Source organism: Cupressus sempervirens, chromosome 1 (genome assembly GCF_028749045.1).
Source record: "Cupressus sempervirens isolate cs-2001-9-10 chromosome 1, ASM2874904v1, whole genome shotgun sequence".
Lineage (NCBI taxonomy): Eukaryota > Viridiplantae > Streptophyta > Pinopsida > Cupressales > Cupressaceae > Cupressus > Cupressus sempervirens.
This window is the reverse complement of record NC_143118.1, coordinates 134,793,811-134,811,460: the sequence shown is the minus strand read 5'-3', so window position 1 is coordinate 134,811,460 and position 17,650 is coordinate 134,793,811. Positions and strand designations below refer to the sequence as shown.

At 37.1% G+C, this 17,650-nt stretch overlaps 1 protein-coding gene across 7 annotated transcripts in view; it reads left to right on the top strand.

The window, feature by feature from the left end:
• The window catches only part of DEG7 (DegP protease 7), a 249,233-nt gene that overhangs the window by 160,924 nt on the left and 70,659 nt on the right, over nt 1–17,650 (top strand). For all 7 annotated transcript variants that reach the window (XR_016361753.1, XR_016361754.1, XR_016361747.1 and 4 more), the window contains exons 10-13: nt 78–143; nt 895–1,002; nt 1,127–1,207; nt 5,844–5,893. Coding sequence is in view for 2 of the 7 variants with exons in the window: in XM_089817752.1 (XP_089673878.1) it covers nt 78–143; nt 895–1,002; nt 1,127–1,207; nt 5,844–5,893 (305 nt within the window). In the remaining 5 variants the exon portion in view is untranslated. The remainder of the gene's footprint in view (nt 1–77; nt 144–894; nt 1,003–1,126; nt 1,208–5,843; nt 5,894–17,650) is intronic.

Sequence of the window (17,650 nt, the reverse complement as noted above, 5' to 3'; positions counted from 1 at the left end):
GAGTTTTTTTATGCACGCAGATCTGGAAAAGGTATTTGATTGTGATAGGTTCTTAAGTTTTGCCAGTTTTTTTTCAGGTACCTGGAGGTCCTGCTCACAAGCATTTAGAGCCAGGTGATGTGCTTGTGCGTGTGAATGGTGAGGTATTATTTTTTAGCCATCTTATACTAACAATCTATTGCAAATTTTTTATTGTACTTAAGTACATATAGAAAGGTAGAAGCCAGGTGGTAGATCTTCTTGTTTAAATGTAATGATTTTCTTTTGTGGTGGTAACTTCTTATTATAATTGTCTGGACCCTTTATGTTGCTTTGGAGGCTTCTTAAGTTTCTGGGAGTACATAGTGTCTAAAGGACTTTTTTAGCATAATAACACATATCCTGTCGACATATTGACAACCGGGTTCAGAATCATTCTATAAAGAGAATCGACCAGAATGCCTTTTATATAAATTTCTTGCATTTCATAGTTTTCAAATCAATTTTCAAATTGGCTTCTGCAAAATGATTCACCTATACAAACCTGTCACATGATTAATGCAAAAAATGTATATGGAATGAAATGACCTATATTGATGTTCATGAATTGCATAAATAGTTTAATGAGAGGTAAATTTAAAATTTGGTGGTTAATGCATTCCCATAACAATCAGCTGTCGCAATGGAGAATAAGAGGATTTACAAAAGACACATATGCTCAGCAAGTAATATACAATATATATAGCTTTAGTTATAAATTTATGCTGTATACAAATCTGTTGCTATGCCTTGTTCCTTCCCGCGATGAGAATTTAATGGATCAGGAACAACCATTGTGAGCTCATAAGGTATATAGTGTCTAATTCCATAGCAACCCTTAATTGCCATTATACTTATGATTATGTATGGATGCAGGTTGTAACACAGTTTTTAGCACTTGAGATGTTGCTTGATAATAGCGTTGGGAAGTCAATTGATTTAGAGCTTGAGAGGGGTGGTATACCTGTAAAGGTTACCCTAAAGGTAATTACAAAAAACTCTATATTAAGTTATGTACAGAAATACTATTTTAATCTCTATGCAAAAAATGAGTACACACTTCTCTTTTGTATTTTATGCTAAAAGGCTTACATCATTGCTATCACAGGTGCAGGATTTGCATTCTATAACTCCAGATTACTTTTTGGAAGTTAGTGGTGGTGTGATTCATCCTTTGTCATATCAGCAGGTTTGTTCTCAAATAGTTGACTAGTTTTATGAAGCTCACACAATGGCTTTTAGCTTGTAGCTCTTCATCTTTGTAGAAGCTGATAATCTCTATTCATTTTAGTCCTTAATCCTCACGTTTCAATACTTTTTTGATGTCTAAGTTCATTCCACTGCAAATGTATCCGCATTTCATGTTTTCTTTCTGAACATCTTAAATAAATATATCTTAATTGCGCAACTAGTCCACTTTTTAGTATTCCCAGGATTATTAATGGGGTGTGGCATGTGGAGGTGAGATATATGGAACTGTTCTTGATGTGTTGGATATATGCATTAAGATGGATCTTACTCTTCCTTGTCTACAACATCATTACTCTTTGCAACTAAATTGAAAATAGCACGCTGTTTTTATCCTGTTTGCTAATCCCTAAAGAATCTGACACTTACAACCCGATTCCAGATAGAGGCTTTTTCATTGTAAAGGCTTTTGTTTGGCAATTCAAAATATGTTAATTATATATAAAAAATCCCTGATATAATTACCTATTTCAAGAAACAGCGTATTGCTCAGATTGAAGCGTGTATTTGAAATTCAGTGATCTTAGAAAGCAAGCATCAAATGTTCTATTTCCCTAAATCAACCATAGTTGGGGTTGGTAAGGAAAGCCATTAAGGGTCCCCAGTTACTGTGCAGCCCTATTATTTTTACTAAATCAATCACAGTAGACTTTGGAGAGGAAAGCCATAAATGGCATCCAGTTATTTATCAGCCCAAATAAGCCCAAGAGTGCACAAGGTCTAGCCAAGACAACTGGCCCTTGGCCCCCAAGCAGCTGGAGCATCCACCCTATTTTATCCCTTAGGGTGGCCATTACTTTGAGGGAACCTGGGTCATTGAGGAAGATTGTTCAGCCCAATTAACCCCAAGAGCTCAATGTCTAACCAAAACATCTAACCCAAGTTAATCTCAGAGATCTGGTGCACCATTTACTTTAAGTGCTGACATGTTGAACACCTCTTGAAACCCTCTAGAAAGAAGAATAATCCAAAACTACTGAAATTCTGTCAACTTCTCAGGGAATTGCCTATTCAAAACATTATTTCAAGGCACCAAAGGAGGAAGCTCAAGAAGTCATTATAAACTATCTCATTTTCAAACACTCTGCACTCCTCCAAAATGTGTGCTACTGAAATTAAATCTGCTGCTGGAAATATGCGTGCATGCTGAATAGAAGAAGCAAGGCTGATTCGGTGCTCGCATCCAACCAACACCTCAACTGATTAGCCCAACCAATTTCTCTTTATTAGAATTCTCACGCTATCTTTGACAATGAGTTGATGCAAGCTGGAAGTGAAATTGCTCAAATATGCAGCTGTACAAACCTGAATTCTGTAGCTGCAACATTTGCAAAGGAAGGTTATTTTTATGGTAAATTGATGTTGTTGTAGTTGTTATTAAACAAAGGAGATGAAAACTTCTTAAATTATGTTATAAAGATGATATTTTGGAAAAAAACAATCGTGAACTAAAGAGGAAACAGAAACTACCTCATAAACTAATTACTAACTAAGATGACCACTAAAGAAACATTATAACATTCTAATACCTTCCCTTGGTTGTCGTATAACTGCTATATTTTGGTCACAAATTCTTCAAAACATTCTATTGCTACTGAGACCCTCCCTGGTTCTGCAAAACCTCAGTGACCAAGAGTAGCCAAAATCCATCGAGAAAATAATAGAGAAGAGTGTTACCTTCTTCAGAATGCTTTGCAAAAAAAAAGACAAGAGCCTGCTACTGACTCTGCCACTAAGATGAGTCTACCACTAACCCTCCAAGGATCAACAAAACATAAATCATCACAAAACATCCAGCTTGATGTTAGATAAGGAGTTGCTTTTCCCTGGAGACAAAGACAAACACTGAGAACAACTAGCATGATTTTGAGGAAAAATCTACAAACCCTTAAAACCTTGCAGATGAATGTGAAAAATTGATCAAAACTAGACAATAGAATCCGAGACATGGATCAATGTACAAAGCATCATTTTTATGGATAAATGATAAATCCACTAAATAATTTTTGAGGAAAAAGTTATTTACCTTATAGATAAATTTTGAGGAAAAATTTATAAACCCAAAAGAGAATTTTTGAGGAAAAATCTATGAAACCCATCAAAAGTTTTTACAGGGAAAAAATTATGAATACCCATCTGAAATTTTTGAAGGGAAAAAATTACGAAAATCCATCAGAAAAATCTTTATGCGGCAAAACACAAGACTTCGCATGGTAAAACAGCATATGCAAGTAACAAAATGCACATGCAAGTAGATGCAACAAATGTGCAAGTACATGCGACCCTAAAAAATTTGAGACTTTTGCTCAAACTAGGAAATTGCGCAATTAAACCATTAACTAGACTTGCAATCAAACAATCAAAAAGTAAATTTCTGGAAAAATTTCTAGATCAAAAGAGGCTTGACTTTTCTTTAAAAATTTGGCAAATTTTATGAAATCCCATTTACCTGCTCTGATACTATGTTATGATAAGTCGATGTTGTTGTAGTGGTTATTAAATAGAGGAGATGAAAGCTCCTTAAATAGATTTACAAAGATGATGTTTCTAAAAGAAATTAATAGTGAACTAAAGACGAAAATAGAAACTAAGCAACTAATGACTAGCTAAGATGACCATTAAAGAAATATCATAATATTTTAATAATAATCTCTACCGAATCGAATAAACTTGCTTAGAATAATAATTCCATCTATGTCCCTTGCTTTAGCTGTGTTCCCAAATGTCACCTACTTGGTGGGAGGTCAAGTCCTATTGATAATCCAGTCCACTCGTAGTAATTCAAACGGAATGAATTCTAAAATAAGAGGTAACAACAGCAACAATATCAATTATAGAGTGCAGAACCTCCCATGAATGTTTCTTTCATCATCATTAGTCACTAGTAACCCTTGAGAAGAACATTGTTCTCATGTACCATAAAATAGAACTCCACCTTGTTGTCGCTGCACTACTCTGATATATGCATCACTATGCCCCAGAGCAACTCTTCATAATCGATAAGAATCAATGCACCAATCATGCCAATATCTAGATCTCAAACCAATCTATCTGTTCGGTTATAGGAGTAGAGATGGATATCTATCATTATACAATCATCATATATCATCTATTTGTATAAGTAGACCGTCAAAAAGGTGTGAAAGGCGACTCCCATATGCATATAGATCAACTCACCAGGCCATTGGGAGCTGCTGTTGTAAATCAAGCCAGCTATAAGAATGATGTTGATGGTGTCATCACACCCATCTATAGGAAAAATATCCATCTATATGCAATATCCAATGAGTAGACATGTCTCTACAGTCTCCCATTCAACTTAGTAACTGTTGTAGACCATTCCAAATCTGAAAGTGCAATGTAAACCCGAGTACAACACTAACCTTCGAATATTTAATCACTAACCAATAAATAGGCAATTGCCATATCATGTGAAATCAATTACAATCTAAGAATGAATTACAGATGCCTTCATACCCATAAAAGACAACTCTTGGGATGCTGAATCACTGCAAATGTCATTAATTAAGTCAACATCTCCACCAAGAAATGATCAACATCAAGTGAAATTTCAGAGCTAGAGAACCTTTGCTTATTAACATCCGTGAAGCGTTGAGTGTCATGGATTTGTTTAAGATGAAGCTTGGCTTGTTGAGCTATCAACTTAGCTTGCCTTCCTCTTTCTCTCTATCCATCATTCAACTTTTGGGACTGATCTATATCGGCTGTTCCAAAGTGCAAAAAGCCAGAACTGTGCAAAGATGCATCATTAAAACTATCATGTCCCATGCTTGCAACTTGTGTGTCACCAACAGTAGAATTGATATCACTAGTTTCTCCATAACTATAGACTTCAATATCTTGAGAAAGAAGATATATATCAGTGCTGTCCATGATCAGTAAAGTGGGACTGATTTTATCCCTTCTGTCCTTGCCTTTGGGATTTTCTATGGTGTGATAAAGAAAATCAGAACTGTTGGGGGTTGGATCCATAATATATGCCTCATGTTTATCACTCACAACTTGAGTGCCAACATGGAAAGACTGAATGAGTGTGATAAAGAAAATCAGAACTGTTGGGGGTTGGATCCATAATATATGCCTCATGTTTATCACTCACAACTTGAGTGCCAACATGGAAAGACTGAATGATATCATCATCCTCATGGGAAAGAGCTGTTACTGCATGATGATATAAAGAAACATGACTGTTGCAAAATTCGAATTGCTGTAACATGTTGGTGTCATGCCTTTGACCTTTACAAGCACCTCTTTGTCGAATACTTCATGGAAAATATTCGTACTTGGAGTACCAAAACTTGTAGAATCCTCTTCATTAGTTATTCCGTGTCTAAATGGTTTAAACTCAGGAGAATGGGTAGGTAAACTATTTTGTGAATCAACAGCTGATGTAAATCAAATTTGTTTGAATAGTCTTTAATTGTGCAGGATTGATATGATATTGATATTTTAATTGTAAAATGGTCTTAAATTTCAATTATTATCATAATACTTTTATGTTACCCCTGATTGATTTCATAATATTTGATTTGCTTCTTTTTTTCTCTTTGCCACAGGCAAGGAATTTTCGGTTTAACTGTGGTCTAGTTTATGTTGCCGAGCCTGGGTAAGTTTGTGCTGGGACTCTTTTTCCTAAACCTATCTTCATATGATCAAGTCCAAATGCTACTGTTGTGTCTTTATGCATGTATGGAAATATAATTAGGTATTTTTACATTTTCATATTTGTTTGTTATGTCGTGCTCGGAAACTGGCTAGAGATTTTACATTTTCATATCTGCATGAAGCATATATATGGACTTCACCACTCTACAATAGTCGATTTTACACCAGAAATTCTTTAGATAGTACAATATAATTTATTTGAAATTATAATAAGTGGACCTTGCGATTTTAAAAAAATTTAAAATACTTCCAGCAAATCAAGTTTCATGAATATTGTGACTGAACTCTATAAATGTTTGTGGAACTTGTTCAAATATTGCCCTCTAGAAAAGAATGAAAGAGATAAAGGGTATTAATGTTCACAAATGACCAAAGAGCAACAGGACTGGAATATGGAACAAATACAAGACCAAAGTATTAGGCCAATAAATGAAGCCCTTGACAAATTCCAAAAATATAGGGGCTAACCTAAAAATAGGGCAAACCTCACAGCAGGTATGTTTATTATTTGAATTACTCTGTCTGATGTTGTTTTAATTACCTCTGTGCGTGTTTCGAATCCTGCAGTAACCCATATTTTATCAACCTCTTGATTACTCAATTAATGGATTTAGTTCATTCTTACACCTTGCGTCTTGTCCTGCCGAGGCCTTAGAAAACAACCCACAAGCTTGAGTCAAGGAAACAGAAACTACAATAGCCTCTGAGGAGCAGAATGCAAGTTAGGAGTATCTGTGGTGCCCCTCCTTAGAGTCAACAAAGCCCCTAAGTTGGTGCAAGAACCAAACAATGGCAAAGATGATATCAGGCTTGAAGGGGTGGGCACTGAATTCATCCTAAATAATACTATTAGGAGTGACCTGGCTGCATGTGATGATGCGCCAAAGAAGCAGAGTCTAAACTTGCTCCATCGAGGTCCAATCTGACTCTAGCAAAGAGTCTCCAAATAATAGAGCCTTAGAGAATCATCAGCCTAATCAAGGTGTGCATGAGAGTCATCTTGGACTTGGTGTCCTAGAAATGATGCTAGAAATATTGTTTAAAGGAGGGCTAAAGAACAATGCCCTTTGTTAATATGCTGTTGAAAGGCCAACAACTTGACCTAATAAGTGTAAGAGGAAGTGATCTCCACTTCAATATCTAGAAAAAAGAAGTGAAGGTGGGAGGTCTTAAGACTATTCAAGACCTTAACCTTGGTCTTGCCCAGATTAATTGTAAGCTACCAAGTGCTACAGAAAGAGTCAAGGCTATCGAGAAGTTTTTGCAAACCCTCAGGAGAGGAGGCAAGGAGGACCATATCATCCATAAAGAACAAGATAGAAATCATAACTTGGTGAAGGGCACAACTATTTGTAGGGAGGGAGTGCTTGTGAAGATAATCCTCTAACTCATCAATCAATATGAATCCTGAATAAGGCAGTAGACAATGGGTAAGCCTATTTTACCCTGATGGTGCTCTTGATAATGTCCGAGACCCCGCAATGGATCTTGATGTGACCTAAGCCTAATATGCATATTCGACTCCTGCCTAGACGAGAGGAGACGATGAGGGAAGTCCAATGAGTATGATAAAGGAGAAAGATGACAATCACAATGTTGACTGAACCTAGAAAGGTTGAGGTCTGAGCAAACAAACCACGAGCCCGAGTGAAGGAAACAGAAGCTACAATAGCCACTGAGGAGTAGAATGCAAGGTAGGAGTATCTGTGGTGCCCCTCCTTGGAGTGAACAAAGCCCCTAAGTCAGTATAATAACCAAACAATGTCACAGATGATATCAAGGTTGGAGGGGTGGGTGCTGAACTCATCCTAAATAATACTATTAGGAGTGACTTGATTGCATCTGATGTTGTGCCAAAGAAGCAAAGTCTAAACTTGCTCCGTCGAGGTCCAATCTGACTCTAGCAAAGAGGTTCCAAATAATAGAGCCTTAGAGAATCATCAGTGTAATCAAGGTGTGCATGAGGGTCATCTTAGACGTGGTGTCCTTTCCTTCTAGATTAGATGGATAATAGGTTGTGACCAAGGAGGGGAAACCTTGTGCAAAGCACCTGGTTAAAGAGATCAACGAGGAAAGGGACCAAAATAGTGATGTTGTGCTTGAAGAGTTCTGCTTGGAACCCTTCTTCATTTGCTGCTTTGATAGTGTTCATGGGACAAACAACTTCTCTTATGATATTGTAGGTGAAAAGATGACAATAGGGGAGGGTGGGGGGTGACAAGGATGAAAGGTTGGCTGGTAATAACATAAAGAGTAGAGGTATGGTAGGTAAGTGAACTAAGGTCCAACTTGGGTGGGAGGGAGTAGCGACTAGGGAAAAGGGTGCACCAGAAGGACTTGGGTGTAGGTGATCGAGGTTGAAGGATAACACAACATAGAGAGATGAAAAGGTGCATCTTGTAGCAGTGGAGAAGGTAATAGGAATTTTTCAATGGTGAGAACAAGGGTGAGTGGTGGGTGAAGGCGATGCACAAGGTCCGATGGAAGGATTTGCAATCATTATGAAACCATTCATTCAAAGGGCAGGTGCTTATACGCGTGAGGAGGGGGATCAAGGAGGTAGTGTGTCGAGGAATGCAAGGAGATCAACTTCCCTAATGGAAGTGGAGAGGCAGTCAAATAAGTTTGAAGCACTTGAGATTGTGGAAAACAAGTCATGGGGGAGCAACCATTTGAGGTGATTCGTGAAAACATCTTGGTCACAATCATAGTAGTAAAAGCAGATACAAGTGAGGAGCGAGTGAGGAAGAGCGAGTGGATGGGGTGAAAGGGGTAAAACCCATAGTAAGTTTGGTGACTGAGAGTACAGAAGAAAAGATAGAGGAAACACCCAAGAAGACCAAGAGAGTAAAGGAAATGGCTCAAGGACCAAGAACTAAGAGGCCTAAACTTGAGACTGTTTATAAAGGAAGGAAGAATCAAGGAGAGGTAAATGATACATCAACAGACAAGCCAAGGATGAGAGAACAAATTGCTACACCACAAGATAAACCTGAATCTGATAGTGGAAAGAAGAGGAAAGGTTGGAAACTTGAGATTAGGAGGAATAATATGATCATCAATGATGAAAACTTGGAGCAATTGAATACATACTATCCAAATCATAAGAGACAACTTGAAATTGCAATGGTTAAGTACATGATTAACTTTAAGCAATATATTATTCACATTCACGGCAATATTCCACAAGAACTTTACAATATTCTAGAGGCTAAGAAGCAAAGAGCAATGGAAGAAGAGGAAAAGATAAGAGAGAATGCAGTACATAAACTATGTATAATAGACAATGATGAGTGGTTGCAAGACATTTTGAAGAAATTGGAACCCCTTTAAGAAAGAAAACCAGACTTGTTCAGGTTATGCGAGGAGTTTATGAGGAAGTCATAAAGGAGAGAGAGGAAGCAGTACTTAATGTACTTAGTGAACCTAAAAATTTGCAGCCTACAGATGAAGATGCACCTTGTGAAGGTCATACTGTTTTGATTAGTGAGGACACTAACACTAAGCAGCCATATATGTGTATCGATGGAATTCAAATAACCATTGATACCATAGAGGATCCATTCAAAGAATCAGAATATAATGTTTGCAATTTGGTTACTGATAATGTTGAAGACTATATCAGCGAAGACATGGCAGAGGAGCAAAATTAGGATCAAGACACTTTGCAAGGTGAGCAGACACCTGTAGCAACCTTATTGATGTTAAGGTTGTAGCTTTAGTAGGATTGATTCGATCATGAGATACATTGTTGTTGGTAAATCATCATTTAGACAAATACTCTTACATCTACTTATTTATATATATATATATATAATATTATATATATGGTTATGAAATATTATTGTTAACGTATGATTATTATTTAATGATGGATAACCATAGAGACATGTCTCATGAAGAGTCATGCCTCTGCCTCTGATATTTATAAGTCATTCAAATCTGCATTTGGAACACATCAATATGATGGTAATGTTATTACATTTAAGTGATCCTTGTTACTCAACATGGTATCAGAGTTGGTTGCAAATGAATCAATAAGAAAGATACGGAAATAAAGTGAATGTGTAGATTATTAAGACCTCGAAGGAGAATGTGTAATGTCCCCTTTTTAGCATTCATAGCATGATGTTGTCGTTAGCCTATTTCCCCACGGTCTCGTAGGCTAACTAGGACATTAAAGGGACTTAGAGGCCATTTGGCCTAGATAGTTTCAGTTGCAAGTCTTTCTGAGGGGTTTTGAGGCAACTTTGGGCATACTTACTATTTATAGTAAGTCATCTTGGATATGGTCGGACATCTAATGGCAGCGGTATGTCGATGGTAATTGTTTAAAATCGGCAAGAAGACTTGTTTATCATTGATAAAATTTGTTATGCATTGATAAAGCTATTTTATAAAGTTAAATTTAAATATTTAACTTTATTAATGCATAGACTATAGTTTGTGGGAAATATATAAATTAAAAGAGTCCCTTTTATTTTATAACACATTGGAGACATAAGTTACATAAAAGGGAGTGATGTTTTATCCCACATTGAGAAAACGAAGGATTGAGCCCTTGTGAGAACACTATAAAAGAAATGGAAGAGCTTCTTTTAAGTATGCTTGGAAATATCAAAGAAATTGGGAAATTTTCTGGAGATTATGTCTCAATAGTTTGGAGGACGAAATCCCTTCAAGCTGGAAATTTTGACGCCATTGAAAGATATGGTCTTGAGATTCAACATAGTAGCAGTTTGAAAAAGCGGAACTGAAAAAGCAGGCTGAAAAAGCGGATACGAAAAAGCAAAACCAAAAAAGAAGTCCGCAAAAGCAGTCCAAAAAGCAGATCCGAAAAAGCAGTCCGGAAAAAGCGGAACCGAAAAAGCAGGCTGAAAAAGTGGGTACGAAAAAGCAGTTCGAAAAAGCAGGCCGAAAAAGCAGTTCGTAAAAAGCAAAGCAGAAGGGGCAGCATTGAAGGAAATTATTACAGCCATCTACAACCAGGTTCTTTTGTTAGTATTGTTTTTTAGGGTGTTATAAACTTTCAGCTGTAAGTGTGCATTATACCAGCATTATCATTTTGTAATCCATGTAAATGCCAAAGTCTTGGCCATATTTCATGAGCATTGTATTTTTCATTGCAATTAAGAAGATAATAGTTGCTGGTGTCATTTAAGAAATCTAATATCATTATTTATCAGCTAGTTAGTTTGCATACCAATTGTTTGTAAAAATGTCAGTTGGCTGTAGGTGTTCATTTCTCATGCTTAGCTCATATATATGCACTGAATATTGTCAAAATTAGTAGCACACTCATGTTAGGTCATTGTGTAGTCCATTGTAGTCTTCTAGCACAAGATTCTCATTGATGCAAATTGAAGAAAAAGTCATTTGAAACTAGCTGAAATACTATATCAGTCATACGTCCCTTGCATGTGAATTGTTTGATGAAATTCCTTGAGCTTTCATTAACATTTTTGAGGGCAGATTTGAGGAGGGTTATTACAGAATGACTCCCTGATAAAAAAAAGTCGCAATAAGAGAGTAATTTCATTATCAGCGAGGGAGAGAAGTGGAACATGCAATAGAGATATTAATATTCAAGAGGTGCGAACTATACATATCCAATGATCACTAGATAAGTCTTACTAGCATGAGGTTAGTAACTAACAATAAAAATGAATACGAGAACATAATGGGGTAATTACTACTGAGAGACAATGGTGTCTTCTACGTAGAATCTCTGTTCCAAGGCAATAGGCAATTCAAAGTCATTGGCCCTAGTCCATATCACCATTGCAAGCGGGAATTCATCATGTTGTAATGACATGATGAATTTCAGTGAAGTCACTGATAAAATTGTGGTGTACGAACAATTATGTATAACATTTGGTTTGAAGATATTGTTCTACACAGGAGCTTGACAAGGTTTCAAGCCATGGCTATAGCGAATTTCAGGTCTCAAATTTGATAAGATTGTGTAGAGAATCTTCCTTTGCCTACTGTGACAAGAAATTTAAGCTCATAGAAAATGCAATGGCGTATCCTTCACATGAAAGGCGACTCTATATTGCAGAAAACAAAGGAATATAACATGAGCGACGATGGGCAATCCATTGTACATGGTAGCGCATACCTAATTAAGGTCTCTCTTTGTTAGAGAATGAGGAACAACTTGCGTGGCATCATATCGAGCATGAATGGAGGATTCTTCAAAAGCTGTTGGATGTGAGAGTTGATTCTTTCATAGGAGATGACAAAGGTAAGACAACACTCTGCTACGACGATGAAGGTGCACATGATGTGGAAGGGGCATTCAAATTATTGAGTATATAGGAGTGTACTGAATAAGATATTTATCGAATGGAAAATAAAAATCTTTTGATGTTGTGGTTCATCCAAGAAGGCTGTGATGAGTCCTCACCATTCGGTTGAACCTGTTGTGCAATGAGATCCACCTTGTCTTTTCACATGCGAAGACAAGGATGCCATGTACATGTTTCTTTAATGTGGAGAAAAGATAGCGAGAAGAGTTTGATAGAGCTTCCTTTACCATTGTACTAAACCAATCAAACTTAATTGTCTTACCTAATAGATACGACGCTACCTACGCTTGGAAAAGTCATATTTTGGCCATGCCCTCTGGCACAATACATAAGGGATTGTAGATATCAAAGTTGATGGAGAAGAAATGGCATCCATTACTGAGTTGGAAAGAACTCAGTAAGCAATAAAACCATCCAATGTGGCTCGAACTCCTTGGCAACAAGGAAAACAAAGGAACTGAATCACCAAAGATCTAGGAAGAATCCATGCAAGATAAAAGAAATCAAACACTTAGATTGTGTCCTACATAGACTGCACATCGAGAGCCAACAATACATCTTATCGACACCCCACGCACACAGCGAGCGGAACTCACCTTGCTTTGCGGCTCCTTTAAGCCTAAGCTTAAAAGAATTTGAGGACATCTACAAAAGCTTGAGGAAGACAAACAAAAGAAAGATATAGTTGCAGTTTTTCAAAATTAGGTGGTAAAATACCATGCTTCAGAACTTCCATATCATTGTTATTGACCAAAGAATCAAAATGTGTATCTAAATGAGAAATTATTTTCAGTGACTATAGGGATCAGAGACTAGAACAAAGAAATTGTCAGGTGTTCAGTTGGATGCCTCTCCCATTTGACTTTTGTAAGTCATCCTGTTGGATGCAACCTCGTTGATCTCTCCTTTAGAAGGGATCGTGTTTGGGACCATGAGTGATCTACACCATTGAGGTGATTGGATTTACGTTACTATATTAGTCGCTTTGATTATGCTTATGCCTGATTTATGAGATCATGATGAGATTTATGGTTCACTAAGGTTTGTGCTAGTGGTTACCCGGATTGATGTGGTATCATGATGTTTTTCCGTGGTTACTCTGAGATGTGTGCATAGATTGCACTGTGCACTATTACCGTGCTACACTGGACTAGGTTCCTATGGCAGTGGTTAGTCATGTTTATGACTGTGTTCACTTATGTGTTTTAAGTTCCTTTTCATGTTGTTTAAACAACCACTATTAAATACTTAAATAATTAGAAATGGATTGTCCATGTTGGATTCCTTGGTTATGTGTTGCGGATATTTGCCTTATTATATTTTGATCCGAGAGATACTTGTCACTCATGTTATGTTTTACGTTTGAGATGACCTGAAGGTCAAATGTTATACTTTGATTTCAATACATAGATGTTAGACTACTATGCTGTTCAGTTGATCATAATTGCATGATGATGCTATTTTGAGATGACAATATGCTTTATGATGATATCTGGTTACCCGGTATTTGGACATATCTTTGATTTTGTTAGGTGATGGGTTTAATGCTATGGTTATTTACTTCATTCTTGCTTCATTATGCTATATGCAAACGTGAGTGATGTAAATGGATTATTTCGGTATAATTGAATAAATTGTTAAATTAGGCATTTAATACATTTATTGCTTCAGCTATGTTATTATATGCAATTGCACTTAATCGTGTGTTTTAGTGTGTAGGATTTATATCCTTGGCAGTGGCATATCGAGTTAGTGATTCGACTGTTCATATTTACCATTGTCATCCCTGTATAATTGACGTGTCTTTTTAAATGTTTAAATTAGACCTTTCGGTGATTTGAGTAAATCCGTGCTCATTTGCATTATGTGACTAGACCTGTGAGTGTGTCTGTGCATTTAGAGGTTCTCATTGGTGCGAAGGTTATTAAGGAAATTTTGTGATGTTGGGGTTTTCGGGCTTTATTTTATTTTATTTTAATTTCTAGCAGCTTTGCCATAGATGAATTCCTATTACTAGGAATAGCCTATTTTCTTTTGGGTCGATTCGAGGTTTAACTAGGTTGGCTGGTTATTTTCCCTAATTGATTATTCACTCGAAAAGTGAATAAGTATTGAATCCTCTTCATGAGGAATTACTTTTTTGTTCGTTGTGGGAGCTATGAGCGTGAGATTGGTGGCGTTGGATCCAGCTCGGGGAGATCTTGGATTGCCGCGATTTTTGACTACTTCAGCAGGATTTTTATTTTATGGTTCAGATTCCCGTTTTGCCCTTTTAGCTGTGAGGTAGGGCTCTCCCATTTTATTGTTTTGGCTCCATTTGTGTTTGGTAGCCATTTATTAGAACGTAGAGAACTAGTGTTCCCCTCTGTTTCTGTATGTTAGCTCTATCCGGTTGGGTAGGTATATGAGCATTTCCCTCTTTTCTGGGATAAGGGTTTGAGGTCTTGCACTGATATGCTGGCCGTTTTTGCATACAGACTCCAAACTCAGATTTTATTTGATATTTTTGGCTTTTGTGCCCTAAGACCAAATGGGTTTTAATTTAAAAGTTTTTGAGTTTTGAGGTTTTTCGCCTTGGTTTGCGTGTCGCCCAGTTTTCTCGGGTTTTCTTGGCATGATGTTCGTCGTGGATTTGGATTATTAGTAGGATGTTAGTCAGAACATTATTGCACTTTTATGTTTGCATTGGGATGTGTGCCGCATCTGTACTCGCGACTTTGTGTTCGGTTGAGTGATTTTATACCTGGTGTTATTGTTTCTTTTGGACCCTTGTTATTGTTTTGCGAACATTAGGATTCGTGCAAAATCTATACTCCCGAATTGAGGCCGGTTGAGTGAGTTAATGATGTTTGATCTTGTTGCATCATTGGGATTCGTGTAGAATCCATATTGCCAAATTGAGGCTGGTTGAGTGAGTCCATGATGTTTGGTTTTATCGTTCTTTGGGATTCGTGTAAAATCCATCATCCTGAGCTTGTTTTCGGTTAAGTGATATTGTGCTTGTGTTCTCATCCAGTCCTTGTGATATGATCTTTATGATGGTGGTGTGCCACACACGAGCACGTGCGCGTGCATTTGTCGGGTGACATGCGAGGCTCGATCTTCCATGGTACTTTTGGGAGTTATGATCATTTGGGGTTGGGTTGGGAATATGCATGCCTACAGGCACTCATCATTGGATGAGTATGGGTAGGGTAGGGTAGCATATGGAGGGGGCTTCTATCTCGCAACTTGGTGACTATTTCCCGTTGTTTGGCAGAGAAAGTTTTAAGTAAGTGATAACTAAATAAAATACTGGGTGGTAATAAAATTTAAGATGATAAAATGTTAGTGCGAGAGCCTTCCGTTCGGGGAGTTGAGATGCATGATCCAAGCTTGGGCTTTTAGATGCCAAGCGACTCTACATGATGTCAACCCCTACTTAGCAGCCCATCGAGTGTCTGCCCAGGACTCGTAGTTTATTCATTGTCTTTGATCTTGTTTCCAGTTATCATTACTATCTGGTGTGAGTGTTAGCCATGGACGTTTGCTTTGAGTGTGTTTGTGGCTGGATCATTATCTCCATCAGCACGACGGGTGTGGACCTACGGGTTTTATGTGGGTGGAAGGTTTAGCTACCTTCACCACTGCTAGGGACCGGTGTACAAAGACGGTCTTTTGTCCTAGTGCGACCGTTGCTGGATGTTTTCGCTTGATACTTCGGGTTCTGTAGTATGCTTTCTTGTGATTTATACTTTTATTGGAATGCTTGGATATCATATTTAGATGATGTTAGTTATTTGACGTATTCCTATATTATGATGTTTAGCATATGATTAGATAATGTGATTTGATTAGTTGGAATATCTATTGCTTTACTGGTTAACATGTTAGATTTCCTATTCGTATGATGTTTAGCATATGATTAGATGATGTAATTTGCTTAGTTGGAGTATCTATTGCTTATTGGATTAGCACGTTAGATTTCTTGTTCTTATGATGTTATTATGCTTTAGTAGTGACGTCCTCATAAGATGACAACAACTATCAAGTTCATAGTTTGGGATGTTACGTGCAGGGGAATAGCTAGGGCCTTCGAGGTCTCATGATGCTATTATGGTTGGGAGAAACCGTGCACTTAGTTTGTTATTTTAGTACATTGCGATGTTGCTTCTGTACACTGCGATGTTGCTTTCAGTTATTTCCCTTCATTGCTATATTAGATGGTTAGATGTAGTTTCTGTCTTTCAGTTATTTCGTTAGAGTGTCTTCGCCTCGATTGTGGACCGGTGCTCCCCAGTGTGAAGGAAGTTCATTTTCTAGCTTTTAATCTTTATGTTTTTTGGCTTGTTGTTTTGTATCCTTGCGTGAAATTGCACTTTCTCGCATGAGAATGCAAAAGCTCGCATGGTGTGTTGGGTTTCCTCTTGTGGCTTATAGCACATCCTCACGCAAAACCTTACACTAGTTTGGGGCATTTTGGTTGCTGGACCAAGCAAGTCCTCGCATGATTGGGCAAATCCTCGCGTGGCTTGTTGTACATCCTCGCGCGGAGGAGTAAATCCCTGCTCAAAAATTTGTTAGTTGTGTTTCCTCGCGTGAAAAATAGGGGGCATCTCTATTGGTTTTTGGGGAATGCAATTTGGTGTTTTGAATGCTGTTTGGGTTTACTTAATTTCCCATGCTTCGACAAATTTGGGATTCTTTGTTTTGTGGTTGTCTTCCATTTCATTTCTCTATTGTGTGTCAATTAGGCAGTGACGTTTGGAAATGCATTGGTTGCTGCGTTGGTTGGTAAAGTCTTTTGTTGCAATTTTTGTGATCCTTGTATGATGTTGTCATGTGCATTCATACTTGTAAAAAAAATATTTTGGCTTGTATCGAATCCTTGTTCCAAGGATCTCTGGGTAGGGTATTACAGGTTCTACAAGGCCAAGGCAGGTATCCCTATCTTGAACAAATCTTTTAAGTCCAAGATAATTATATCAGATCAATTTGAATATGAGCGTAATGAAAGTTTCCGAAATGGCAAGGATTACAAAAAGCTTTAAACTTGCAAATTACAAATTGAGAACAAAAGTAAATGATTGTATAAATATGAGAGTGTTTTAAATAAAGAATAATTATTATGGATTATTGTAACAATTGAATATATTTATTCTTCAAAGGAAAAGTATGAAATAATTGCTAGTTAATGGATTATGAATTCTGAATAACATAAAGACAATTGCCGAAATTAAAAGGGTGATGGAGTTAGTAATATATGTTTAAAACGTACAACTTTATAAAATTCTACACTCATCAACTATAAATAATTTAGTAATCAAGATGCTACGGATCAAATTTATAGACGTGATTTTAAAATAGTCTGCAATGTATTTTAACTCCAATGGTTTGGAGACAAACCA